The sequence below is a fragment of the Papilio xuthus genome, unplaced genomic scaffold (genome assembly GCF_000836235.2).
Source record: "Papilio xuthus unplaced genomic scaffold, Pxut_1.1 DF825752.1, whole genome shotgun sequence".
Taxonomy (NCBI): Eukaryota; Metazoa; Arthropoda; class Insecta; order Lepidoptera; family Papilionidae; genus Papilio; species Papilio xuthus.
The window spans coordinates 894,275-908,422 of record NW_013532897.1 but is presented as its reverse complement, the minus strand read 5'-3'; the positions used below and the strand labels follow the sequence as shown (position 1 = coordinate 908,422).

The window sequence follows — 14,148 nt, the reverse complement described above, 5'->3', positions numbered from 1 at the left end:
TCTGCTAACCACTCTTAATATTTATAGGACCCTTTAAATGTCGACAGCTGTTATTGGTTGATGTACGATACACCACAGACTCCTTAACATAGTAATAAAGCCTAACACTTTCATTCGTTCCAGATCATTCGTTCTTTCGTGAATGGTTTATGCTTTCTATTTTATAATAGTCAGTAGACATAACACTATTGTTATAGACATAACGGTTTAATTTATTACTGATGTAACGTTATGAAAGTTTGGTAGGTTAATTTTAAGTTGACATAATATGTGGCTCGAATTTCATCGAAAGTAGAAAGAAAGGTAAGCGCCATCTTGTATCGAGAAGAATAAACTATGTATTTTATTCACAGTGGCAATGTTACCACCACTTTAAGATTACTTTTAGTTATTAAGCACACAGTAACTCGTGTGGTGATTACAGTTAAGTGAATCTTTTAATGGGCGATATTTCATTATTTATGCCCTTTCGTTTATGGCGCCGTTTGACGCACAATTTTATTTGTAATTAACAACTATACAACAAAATTGCTACCGCTTTTTGCGAGGAAAGTGTTAATTTTAATGTTTTACCTTAAAACCATTTCCATATCACATAAACAACCATATTAACACAACATAAACACATTTATATTAGCAATATCTTAGTTAAATGGTTTAAAACATGAGCTTTAGTGTATTCTGGTCATAAGTTCGATCTAATTAATTATATTTAATCGCTATTTGCCGTATTTCTTATTTCTTTACATCTAAAGTAAAATAGCTTTCTTATTAAATTTTCAAGTCCAATAATATCTTAGAAAATAGCTTTAGACTTTCTTTTTGCAACACGATACTGTTGCTCTAACAAACGCCGCGTCTTTAACGATTCAATTACAAGAAACTATCAAATTACTGTAGCATAGTAACCATTGTGTCTTTCATGAAATTATTAATTTTAATATCGGATTGCATACAAGCTGCCCGCCTTGACTTAGTTAACATTTTTCTGTTAACAAAATGGCGTCATTTCGCGCCATTTTCGTCTTATTTGTGCTTGTCATTTCGGAATTATAGCTTTGTAAAATAAAAATACTATAAAGTCATGACGTCGATAGCAAAATATCTTTTTATTTTGAAATTATTAGACCGAATCTAGAGTTTATTGGAGCGTAGATATAAAATTAAAACTAATATATAAAACACGTATTTACTACCTACTATATAGTGGTCGCATATTGCTTGAAATTCTACCAAAATTTATTAACAACTTAACTTCTTTTTCACATTTAATTTAACGAAGTTAAATACGTTTATCTATTCGTGTAATTTCATCGAAAATATGTATGTTTTCGTTTTTATTTACCAATTTACTTTATTTTCTTTTAATTCACTTGGTTACATTTTACTTTAGGTTAAATGTACATAACTACACACATTGTAAACAAAGATATTTTGTTCATTTTATCATTTCAATGGAAAAAAATAATAATTATCGAAACAAAGTATTTTTATAAAACCCTGACAAAGATCCTTTCTCAGAAAACCAATAAATGTATTCTATGTTACTGGGAAGTTATCATTTCGCCAGAGGTTAAATATAATAAGGTCTTTATCCAACAATAACAGTTCCTTAACTCTTAATTATTAGGTTAACGACCGGTATCATAATAATCTTATGTTTCTGATAATTTATTATATCTCTGTATTGCTGATGCTTAAAACAAAACGCATCGGTATTGTAAGCAGCAAGTTAGCATGCATAGTGGGTGGCTCGTGTAACATGCGACAGAACAAGCTGTCTTTGTTTCCCACTTCTCTGCTCATTAACTTTGCTTTCGAGTGTATCACCTGCACTATGTTTAAGTGTTTGTTTTTTTAAATATAAACGAGGCAAAGGTTTGTGTAAAGTTTTGCTATCTTTCTTCAAATCTGTAAAAGTGTTTTAAGCGTTCTTAAATCATCAAATATTAATATAGCTATTCGTATTATTTACGCATTGCTGCGCTCATTCGTTCGGGAAAGCGAAACAAATTTCATAACGATATGAAATCAAGCATCTATAAATATTAAATACCAATAAAAATCTTTTTCCTTATTGTTTGTTGCTGGCAGTATTATGACAATTATATCACTCGTGACTTTTGTTTTTTTGTTGTTGGTAAAACATGTAAAATTCCGCCATCATCACAAAATTATATGTTATAATATAAACAAATAATAAGGCAAAAAACATCGAGTTAAAAAACAACGGAGTCGGCTACCGATGGCCGACGGTCAGTAAATTACCAGTCCCCCGTATTTGTAGAGGTCAATGTTGGCGCGCAATTAACGCGCGCTGTCAAATTATAACCTCAAACACAGCTGCACTGGATTAACTGTTTGTGTTAATTTACAGTATGCTGTTAAAATAACTTGCTGCTGTATCCTTGTAAAAATATTATTGTATTTCAACTAAATATTTATCTTTTACTAGCTTGCTGTTCCTAAAAAATGTCAAGTTTTTTTTAAAGAGGGACTTGGACTTATTTTACGTGGTATGAATTATAAGTATAATTAGAGACAGTAATTACTAATTAACTCAGCCGCATTATCCAAAAATACGACAAAGCTGTCCGTCTCGATTGAATGCATATTAAGTAGTACATTGTTTCGTAAGATACTGCGATACAAATGGCCGCCGCCGCACCATAAATCCCGATAAAGTGCCATAAACTATCTCAATAGTTTCTCCTGATTGTGGCTCGATGATGAAACAAAAGTAAAGAGGAACAGATTCTTAACTTTGCTGTCAATCTCATGTTTAATTATTATCATATTTATTTTTACTAATAAAATTTAAAAATTAAACGAATGATTGGTTGTACAATAATTCATTATATATTTTTAATTGGAGAGAATGAAAGACGATAGCATCTCTTTGCTCTACATCTACTGCATACTTCAATATCTTAATCGTAAATCTAATTGTCTAAAAATAAAAGGGCATATGAAGACATAACCTCAAAATGTGACAAAAAGTTCCCGCGCTCATAACACGTCGCGCACGTTCAAAGCCGCATCCTGCGCGCGCACCTGGTATCCGCGCGTGCCTGCACAACCCGTGCTCTAGCGTTTTTGTTCCACTCCTTGTTTTAACTTTATTTGGTTATACTGCTTCCCTTTAACTCACTGCTCCCGTCACCGAAATGGATTTAGATTTGTTCATTAGTATTGTTAAAGATAAAAAATATTCTGTATGTATTTTACTCTATGGAAATTCGTGGTATCTGTTAAGTCAGATCTATGGATTATCATGACAGTTTTATTTCCTTTCAATAATGAATGAAGAAATTGCATTTTAATAAATGCAATTTAAAAAATAAAACGTAATTGTTTTGTTTTATGGATGATAGATAGATACATGTGACATGGATAAAGGATGTTTTGTAATCAAATTTTCGTCCTTTATGTAATTTTAAGGGTTAAATATTGTCTAAATATATCGCTTATTCGTCTTCGAATCATTTAAAAATGTGTCACATGTTACGCTCTATTCAAAACAAAGCATTAAGAACCCTTTTCATCAGTTTTTATTGTTGTTACCAGGTGTTTCAATGGCTGTATACTTACCATACATTAAAATCCTGACCTAATCTAAAACAGTTGTCGTTGTCTATTTATAGAGTTTTATGGAGCACGCATCATGGTGACTTTGACATGCCCGACAGAGTAAAAATTTCCAACGAGCATTTCTAGAATTCTCCTTTGACTTTGTCTTCTTTATGACTTTATCCTTCATGATTATTTTGTTAAATAATTGAAATTTTACTATGAATACTTAAAAGTAATACTGACTATACGTTTCAGTTTGAGGCTAAGTTAATGTTTGTATAATAGTTGCTTATAAACTTTTCATGAAACAATACTAGTGAAGAAAATGACGAAATATGGCTTATGGTCTTGAGTAGTTTTAATTAAGTGTTTAAAATTGATTGATTATAGTCACAAAACATTTCAATTTGTGATTGTTAAACTCAAATTCAAAATGGCCCCGGACGCTGGCGGCTGTTCTCGTAAATTGGGTGAATGGGGTGTGACGCGGCAGGAAATTAGGAAATGGGAAGCTGTGTCCCTTGTACCAGCTTATTATAGCACAGAGCATACAGACAGACATATCGCCTGCCTTAATTTGTTCATCCGCCGTGATTTCTTTCAACTAATTGCCTTTGATTAGAGACATGTTGCACATAAAACAATTCCTAATAGATGACACATAATTATAAATAAAGACTAGCGGACCAGACAGACATTGTCCTGTCTACACGTCTTTAATTTGAATAAATTAATATGAAGTTAATATTTGATGAAAATTGTGAATCTAAACCATTCCCAGGTCCCCTTGAACACACACAAAAAATTTCATCAAAATCGGTCCAGTCGTTTGAGAGAAGTTCAGTGACATACACACTCACAGAAGAATTATATATATAAAGATGTAGTAAAGTACAAAATAGCTTTTATTTTTTAACTTAGACACTTAATACATCACTCAGGGTCGTTAAGTTGTCCTTCAGTGTATTTTTACGAATCTGTACAATATAGAAAAGACCGGTAGTAATGTGTTAACATAATGTAAATTAGGAATGCATTATTGTGCGGCAAATTGTCGGAAAATTGTAGAGTACGCGCGGAAACGTTGATTACGGCCAATTACTGTCGCGTGCTTGTTACATGCAAATTACAAATTTACCTAAAAATAAATTCTACATCATCGTGTACGAACAAACGTTTTACTTAACAGTTAATAAAAAAATTAACATATTAATCTGTTATTTACAACAGGTAAAGGCACTCAAATCTTAAATATTAAGTAAGCCTTGGTTTTTGTTTAAATTTGACGAATGTGTTAGCATATTTCAGCCTTAAAATTGACTAAGTTTTATATTTCAAATCCACACGTGACAATTGTAAATAGTCTTAATTATAACAAAGGGCCACTTTTTAATGCTCGCTGTAAAGAATCATTGAAACTTATTCAATTACTGCAGTAAACTATTTTAAACCCCACCATAACTCGCTAGTAAACTTCATCTGACAGTTAACTCTCTTAACTTGAAGTTAAACAAATTGTTAACATCAATGTCAGATTGTAGAAATATGTACATTATGCCATTGAAATAAGAGATAGTTTAAAAGTAATGTTATGCATCGTAAAGAAATTATAACCTTCTTACGTTGACATAAATTATAAATTGCATTTATCATTTAATGCTCAGCATGACGGCGCCATCGTCAGCCGCGACGGGAGAGCTAGTGATGTCCGTGAAATATTATTACCGGAAAATATCGATGTAACCTTGGATTTCTTTCGACACATGATATTCATATTTTGTTCCTCAATTTAAGATTATTTTATTAAATTGACAAAAATGCATTTCTTTATAAATTAAAGCTTGACGTTAGAAAACCGTTTTCAGTATGATAAGAAAATGCGTGCGAAAAAATAAATCAATGGAGTAAAGTGAAAAATAAAGGTAGGACGGCACAGAGATAATATTATCGATATAAACAGTAAAACTTTTAAGTTTCCTCCCATGCAGTACATCACTAGTCGATTTAAAGCGTGATTACGATGCTAATAGATACGATATGGTGCACGAGTTGACCCTTGCAAATTGCTCTAAATCTAAACTTGGATATCTGCGTATTTCTCGGAATCAGTAGCTAGTCTAACGGAATATTTCGTCATAATTTAATTCTGACATTTAAAACATGTTCTGTATAGAGATGCATGGACAAAAAGATAAATAAAATTATTGGTCTTGGATTGAATTATTTGGAATCATAATTAGATTTTACACAAATAAGTGATATTAAAACATTAAAAAGTTATGTAAAATTAAAAATAAATATCGATAAAAATGAATATTACAACCCTTTCACATAAATTTACGAATATAAGGAAAGCGCCATCTATACGAGACACGCGACACTATCATAGCATACGCAAAGCGGAAAGGGCGCGCATGTCGGTCATCAGAAAATCAATTTAGATAATTTGCTTCAAAATTAAAGTTTATTGACACTGACAGAAACATAAAAAAATTAATAGTTCTCGCTCCTATCTTCTGCTTTAAAATATATAATTAATATCATTATTAGGTTCAGATGTCATCAAAATATAGGTTAATGTTAATAAAAGCTCCCGGCAAAGTTTATATAACTTGATAGTTATGAAATCAAACATATAATAAACAAAAATGTGATTTAAACAAATTGGTAGTATACGATTTAAAATCTTTTTAATTATAGATATAAACTGGGGAATTTAATGTCCTCTTATTTTACAATTAATTTATGAAACACTTTGGGACGATCTGTTTCATAAGTTGTTAACATATTTTTGAAAGGAAATGACCATCAATATTACAGAGTTTTAAATTAAGAATGTGTTTTAGCTTTAGGGCTTCGATGTGATGACACCGGTGTTACGTTTTCAGTGTACTAGAAGTGCTAACTCTACAATTATTATATAATGAACAAAGACTTATTAATATTGACTGTAAACTTATTGAACCGTTACATCTAGTGCCATTTTAATGATGCGAGGTGCTTCTCAACACATCAACAAACATCGGAAATTAACATTTTTTCTAACAACCTTGGACGCGTCTAAACTACATTACTTCAACTTTTTCTAACTTAACAAAGTTATTCTTGCCTCTGATATAAAGGCTGGATATACAAAAGTAAAAGTCGATGTATGTTTCCCGACTGTAAAAGTACTTTGGTATCCAAGCTCCGGCTATGTTGGTGTGCATTCTCTCCGACCGGTCACACTTTTTGCATTTCCTTGGCGATACGACGTCACGGATGACCACTCTTACCGACAATCTTCAGAACATTTCGTTTTTTAATTGTTGTATTCCGAAGAAAGCAAATTATATATTACATATTGAATTATTTAAAAAAAATCTAAATCAAAACGGTTTTTTTTAATAAATATACGACGTTGTCATGTTTAGTAAGGTTCATAGAAGATTTTACGGTTGTCATTAAAACAATGAGTTAGTTGTAGGGTTTAAATTAAACTAGATGCATATCTAAAAAGAATAGATTTATTAAATGGTTATTTTATTTTTCCAATATCGAAAGATTATTTATTTAACTAGCCTTATGTCCTGTCCTAACACTAGCAACTTAGGTATTGAATAAAGTCAACCTACCAAATTATTAGAATAAGAAATAATTTAACACTCGTCTGAAAGGGTTCTAAAATATGTCAATATTGACGTCCCACTATTTCTTATCTATAGTTTACTGTATGTTTACTAAACTTATCATTGGTCAATTATGTTATTGATAACGCATAGTAAAGTTGCGACGAACTTACAACGAACAAGTCACGTTTTCGTTTGAGTTATCATGTATAATACTAGCTATCGCCCGCGATTCCGGCCGCATGCAATTAATATAAAAGATTTATAAATATTGAGATAAAATCTACCCTAACTCCCAAGTTGGACCAAACTACAGATGCTCACAAAATTTAATAAGAATTGGTTCAGTAGTTTCGGAATTTATCACGAACATACATCGTGACATGAAATTTTTACATCAAAGACTATCACTATTTAGGAAAAACGATTATTTCTTTATTTTCCTACGACATAATTAAAAAATTATTATTGATTTTAATTAGACTACTTAGTACTAGATTAAATCCTGGAATACGATCGACAACTGACGTAACAAATCGATGCAATGACACAAGTCTTCCATAATGTAACACGACAGGTGCAACCCTATACCGCTAGGGCTGTCGCTTCCGGCATCAGGAGTGGTCAGTTGTCATTCCGCGCCGGCAGAGAGCGCACGCGTCACCATGCAAGCCCCCATACCCGCGCCCCGACTACGACTGGAGTTCCATCCGCATAATATACACGTGAGTTACACTAAATAAATTTTTAATTATCGATTCGAGATAAATGGAATCGATTTTTTTTAAATAATCGATTAAATCTAGTCCAGATATTTGACTGAAAAAAAAATACAATTTTAGCAATGGAACAATTAGAGAATTTTTTATAAAATATTTAGTAATTTATCTTAAAACAGTTTGTACGATCCGTATTTTCGAAACTTAGGTCATCTCCCTTGCATTTACCGTTGTGCAATAAAATTTATTCGATGTCTCGCAAAAATGTTCTGGTGTTGGATATTTTTATGCGAACCATTAAGGATGCTTAAGAGGAATATTATAAGATATGGTTGGCTGTTTCATTTGCTTCTTTCCACTAATTTCTTTAATATTCATTACTTTTCAATCGATGATCTGTTCAGCTACATTAATTTTGTAAAGAATTCCTCTTTAGATTTATATTTTACAATTCGTGTAGGAAAATTACAAACGGGCGATGCGAAATGTACTCTCTTCCATACCACCACAGTAATCCGAATGAAATCCTTTCCTAAATTGGTGTAAACGACATTGCTACAAACCTGTTGTCAGGATAGCTTCCGGTTTGCGGTGTCAACTACGTCACTCACTTGATCCAACCCCACTTTACTCAGTGATGCGTAAATCCGTATCACAAGTACACGTAATTGGATAAATTTGCTAATCTTTACTGTCGTAAAATATACGAGGCCAATAGTATAAATTATTTTATTATATGACACGACTATATAATGATTGTTAAAACAAAATTGTATTCGTAATTTAGGTTTTTTTCCAACTTTGAAAAGTTCGCTTAGCTTATAGTTAAATATAGGTCTGCTGATTTTGTATATTTAAAGAAAATTGTAAATTATTTAAATGTACAGTAGTATCGATACAAAGATAGATATATGATGGAGGAAAAAGGGCATTTATCTGTCATCGACTAATTTTAAGACTATGCTACTACGATTAATGATAGTTGTTAAAAATGTAAATTCGAGTTAAAAAGCTAGACATAGTAATGTGTGTTTCATCATTGTGTTGTTATTGATGTTGCGAAACATTCCCAGGCTGAGGGGAACAATGCTGTGTGGCTGTCGCTAAGATAATTGTTTTTAAAACATTGAAACATTTGTTGAAATAACTAGCGATTATTAGGATGACATAAATATGAGTATCGGCGTTACGGTTTTTATATTTATTTCAATTATTGATCTTGATGCAAAACCTTTCGTATTTCGAAATGACTAAGGTCGCTTATCAAATAATCAATAATTAAAACTATATCCGTTTAAATAGGACGTTGATAAGCGAAATAATTTGCGGCCAAACTGATTACTTTCGGGTTAATTGAATTTGATCCGCTCTCATTTTGTCAACTGAGTTATAGTTACGATAGCTTAATATTATGTGATATTTCTGACTAATAATCGCTAAATAGACACATGAATCGACCAACCCGCACTGGGCCTACGTGGTTAGGGTCTCCCCTGGGTTAGGGTAGGCTTCGAGCTCCTCAGTGGTGGCGTATAATAAGCTGATGATAAAACACATAAATGTAGTCCGCATACTCACTTTATCTTCTAATTAGCAATCACTGGTAAATATTATCTTGCCAACGAAAATATTGCAGTATAGGCAACTGTCGCCATCTTCTTTCTTTTAATGACCCTCCGACTAGCGAATGTTGGCTGTCAGTTCATCATAATATTGTTTATATTTTGCAAAGTATAACAACTGCTGTACAAAACACAAAATAAAACGTAATATCAAGTTAGTATAAAAATTATATGAATTTGTGGATCGATGGCGTCGGATTGATGTCGACCATCCGGTGCTTTGTGTCCGCCGCATCCTGCCGAGTACAGCGGGCGAGGAAGTCGCACCAGGAAGCACTATATCACACGAAAAATTCACTGCTAATGCTTCATAATCGATTTGATATTAAAAAAACTTCGTCATTTATTTCTATGTCAAAATAGAATAAAGTTACATCTAAAATATGTGAATAAGTGTCTTTTATAATAATATTTCTAAATTGATTGTAATATTTTTATTTTTGTCAACAGACGACGATAAAGGTTTACGCACGCTGCCTGCGGCCGGACATCGAGTACAAGACGCTGTCGGTGACGTGGGGCACGCGCGCACGCGAGGTGGTGGCGGCGCTGCTGGGCAAGTTCCGTATGCGCCACCGCGACCCGCGTCTCTTCTACCTCAGCATGGAGGTGCGTGTGCGCGCCGCCGGACTGCGCACCGCGCTCGCGCTTGATGACGACGCGCGTCCCGCTGCGCTGCAGGCATGCCACCCCAAGGGTTACTCCAAGTAAGTAATTCACTGTATATGCTTCTATCAGAAACATGCAATAATGCCAAAGGTCAATGTTTTATGTGTTTATATCTCTAAATGTAAAGGTCAACCACCCTTAAATGCAATTCAACAATGTCTGATATGATACACGATTATGTCTCGCGACGTAGACGCATGGCTAAGTAGTCTTTTTAATGAAACAAGAAATAAGGTATCCAAACCCATGTTGCTTATGAGCTTCTTTAATGATCTGGCAACATAAGGGTTGAAATCTTTTCCAAACCGCCTACGACTTAGGATCCTTCAAGAAGCGAGCTTATCACTATCTCAGAGGTCGGCAACGCATCTGCGGTTCCTCTGGTATTGCTGATGTCCATGGTCGTCGTTGAACACCTCGGTGTTCCCGCTGCTGGTTTGCCCCGTTCTGTTATAAAAAAATCTTTGCGTAACAATTATTTCATCTGGCGTATATTTTACGTGTTAAAATGACGCTAACCCTCACGTGTTAGGTACTCCTTTGTCCTAATTTATTCTATTATAATACGATAAAGTCATAACAATGCTTTGTTTGTGAAGCTGCATGTGGAGCGATTACTGCGATTGTGTTTATATTTCTAACACTAAATCTGTATATGGCTTGGACAGAGTTCGCAAACTTTTGGCCCACATTCAGCGATAATAATAAATATATCTAACGAATGTAAAAACTCCGATATGTTTTGGTACATTAATGAAATATTAGATCTCTTCCATAATGTCGCAACGTATTAATAATTTTCCTTAGCAATTTAAAAAAAAAATTAAGGCAATTAGTTATCTAGTTAGCCATAGATGTAAAATGCAGTTTTATGTTTTTTTATTAGTTTTTGTTAGTATTGTTGTTACGCTGTGTTGGTCACCTCCGCACGATATAACAATGTAACAATATAATAACAAGTAACAAAACGAAGGCCGCGACCTCAATGTGCTGTAATGTTAATAATTAAGACTTGCATTCATGATATAACAGCTTGGGGCGTTTTGTTTACATTTGCATTGTATTATTTAAGTAATAAAAAACCTTATAGATGTTTGCTTTGTTTAATGCTAAAAAAGTAATTCTAGATTTTGCCCGCAATTACTGATATCTTTATACGTAGAAACCTAATTTTAGCTTTAAGAGAGTCTTGAGTCCATTAGATTAACAAGCGATAGCCATCGTTATCTGTTCTCTCTCTTTAATTTGTTTTTAGCTTTTGTTATGTTTATCGTACACTAATAAGATAATAATTAAAGTAGTAACAATACTAATATACACTCGTAGTTACCCGTTCGACCGGGACCACCGGCTAGTCGGCTAGTCAGTCTCGAAAAAGAATCACTTGTCCTTTTTCCGTCCCCTTCCGGCCGGCCGAGCTATTCCCGTCGTGTAAACACGCGCCGCGACCACCAATAAAAAATACTAAAGCATTTCGAAGGGTTTTTATTGAGCGTACGTTTCATATTACCCGCTTGTTGACAGACGTCACATTGTTTTGTGAGTTGCAGCAATGTGTAGCAGATGAACTGGTACATGGATAACATTTCTCAGAGGGTGGAAATGTTACCACTAAAAGTACTGGGAGAAAGCTAAATTATGCTAAAACAATGTGCAACAATTGCACTTCAAATTCTAAAATCCAATATAACCGAAAATGTTATGTTGTTCTCATTATTCTTATTGTTTTCAAAACAAATATATGTATGTTCTATGTTTAGTCTCAGCACTTCACAAGTCGATTTAATAAATTGCCTCACCAATGAGATACCTCGTTCTCTGACAGCTTTAGTTCTTCCCATTTGTTCAAATTATGATACCCTGGTGATTGAGTTACTTAAGGATAATATTTTATTTGTCCATCACAGAATAGAATGGAAAGTAATTTCTTTTAGTCTTCATAAACGATTCTGAAATAATCCATAAGGCAGGTCTAAAACTTTTTTTAGACACTAGCATATGGACATTGTTATATGCTCGGATACAATAATACATTAAGTAACATTGTTAAACAGTATTCGGGGAATACCCGTTTACGTAACAGTAATGCAGCAATACATCGGTGTGCGATCAAATATCAACTGTTTACGTCAAGATTGCTCAACGCATGCGCATTCTGCATTGCAAACGGCAACTACGAAGCGGATGACACCTTATACTTCCTTAATGAATCGACGCAATGTAGACTTTAATTTGCATAATACCTTAGCAGTTCTTAGTTGGGTTATGATTTTTTGATGTTGCTCATTTATTATCAATTGTTCAAAATTTCCATGATCTCTTTAGAAGACTGTATACCTCGTCTTATTTTCTCCGTTGTTTGTCTGCAGATTCTCGCTGCAGATGCGTCCAGGTGGTCTGGTGAAAATCTACGACTCTGCGCTGATGTCCTCCTCGCAGTACAAGTGCCTGCTGACCAGCGAGCGCACCACCGCCGACGAACTGCTGGCCATACTGCTTCACTGTTACGACTCTACGGAGGGCGTCGAGAGGTTCTCACTTTACGAGGTTTGTACCATACTCGGCAGTTACTTTAAGTTGAACTAAACTACTCGGTTTCCATAACTAACTATGTAATGTTTTATTTGGGGATCGAAAGATAGGTGAAAAAAAATGATTGTAAGCTTTGTAGAGTTAGTACCTACTACTTGAGATGGTAAAGGTAAATAATTAAAAAGTATGGGATCTATAATGAATCGTTGTAAAATGTAGAAAAACTCTTTCATTTCAGGTATGCCCTTCTCAAGAGTATGAGAGAAAACTACATCCAGATGATTTGCCGTTGCTGGTGCAACGAGCGTGGCCCACTGACAGCGACTGTCACTTCAGAGTGCGACGGAATCCCCGCGCCCCTCCTCTACCTCCGAGGACCATCCCTCCCCCGGTGGAGTCACCACAGGAAGACGAGGAACCTTCCAGAGCACTGTCCGCACTATCTCTCGAATCTGATGACGACAATAAGAGATACAGCCCAGTGTACAAGTTCCCCAGCATAAGTTACTGTAGAGAAACGAAAAACGACTATTTGTACATATGACTAGCGATGCGCCTGGTTAGGATCAAGTCTGCGATGGAAGGACGTAAGCCGCGTGCTCGGGTTCGAAAGAAAAGACTTTTGTGAAGTGTAAATAAGGTTTGTTTTGTATAAAGTGTACATAGTGGTACTCGTTGGTACCTCGCACGGTTGTTTACAGAGGTGCATAACCAAAGAGATATTGTAGATGGTGTAATCTATGACTTTGACTATAAGATGGATATTGTAAAGAAGATCAGGTGCCTTGAGAATGGAATCTATTAATTTACGACAAGAATCTATTATTTTGAGACTTTAATGCAATATTTTAATTCCAGATTTACGACTTCTAGTAGTAGTTGTAATCCGCTAAAGCATTGATATAATTTAGATTCATTTCTAATATTCATGTTGTATGCAGTATTGATTTAGCATAAATGTGACAAAGTTCATTCTTAGTTAAATGATCGTATGACGAAAATATGTAAATATTAGTACGTAAGTACATATTTTTAGCTAGTAGACACCAAAGAGGCAAGCGAATGTTTAAAATGATTAGATCTATTTATCTGTTATGTATTTGTGATGTTTAATTTATTAAAAAAGGCAGCAAGCACTTGGTTGTTTGTTTTGACGATGTTCTGCAAAACAATTAGTTTATTCTTCGTTAAATACTACGTATAGATTTGCGTTACATCGCTTACAAAACTTTACTCGCTTGATATGTTAAATATCATCGAATTATTACTTTTAATGAAACTAATAAACTGGATACCTTCTCTTGTATCAAATAATTGTTTTATTGTGCCTTTATCACGTCGTCTCCACACTACCTAGTCTTAATTACCCTTTTTAAAAATCCGATTTAATATAGAAATAGGTCAAAATCATATATTTTAAGAAAA

At 34.0% G+C, this 14,148-nt stretch overlaps 1 protein-coding gene across 1 annotated transcript in view; it reads left to right on the top strand.

Annotated features, from left to right (window-relative positions):
• Positions 1-14,007, top strand: part of rau (RA domain-containing protein rau) — a 40,365-nt gene extending 26,358 nt beyond the window's left edge. The window contains exons 3-5 of the mRNA XM_013323330.1: positions 9,973-10,229; positions 12,561-12,738; positions 12,962-14,007. Of these exons, the coding sequence (XP_013178784.1) occupies positions 9,973-10,229; positions 12,561-12,738; positions 12,962-13,267 (741 nt within the window). The 3' untranslated portion in view covers positions 13,268-14,007. The remainder of the gene's footprint in view (positions 1-9,972; positions 10,230-12,560; positions 12,739-12,961) is intronic.
• The last annotated feature ends 141 nt before the right edge of the window (positions 14,008-14,148 follow it).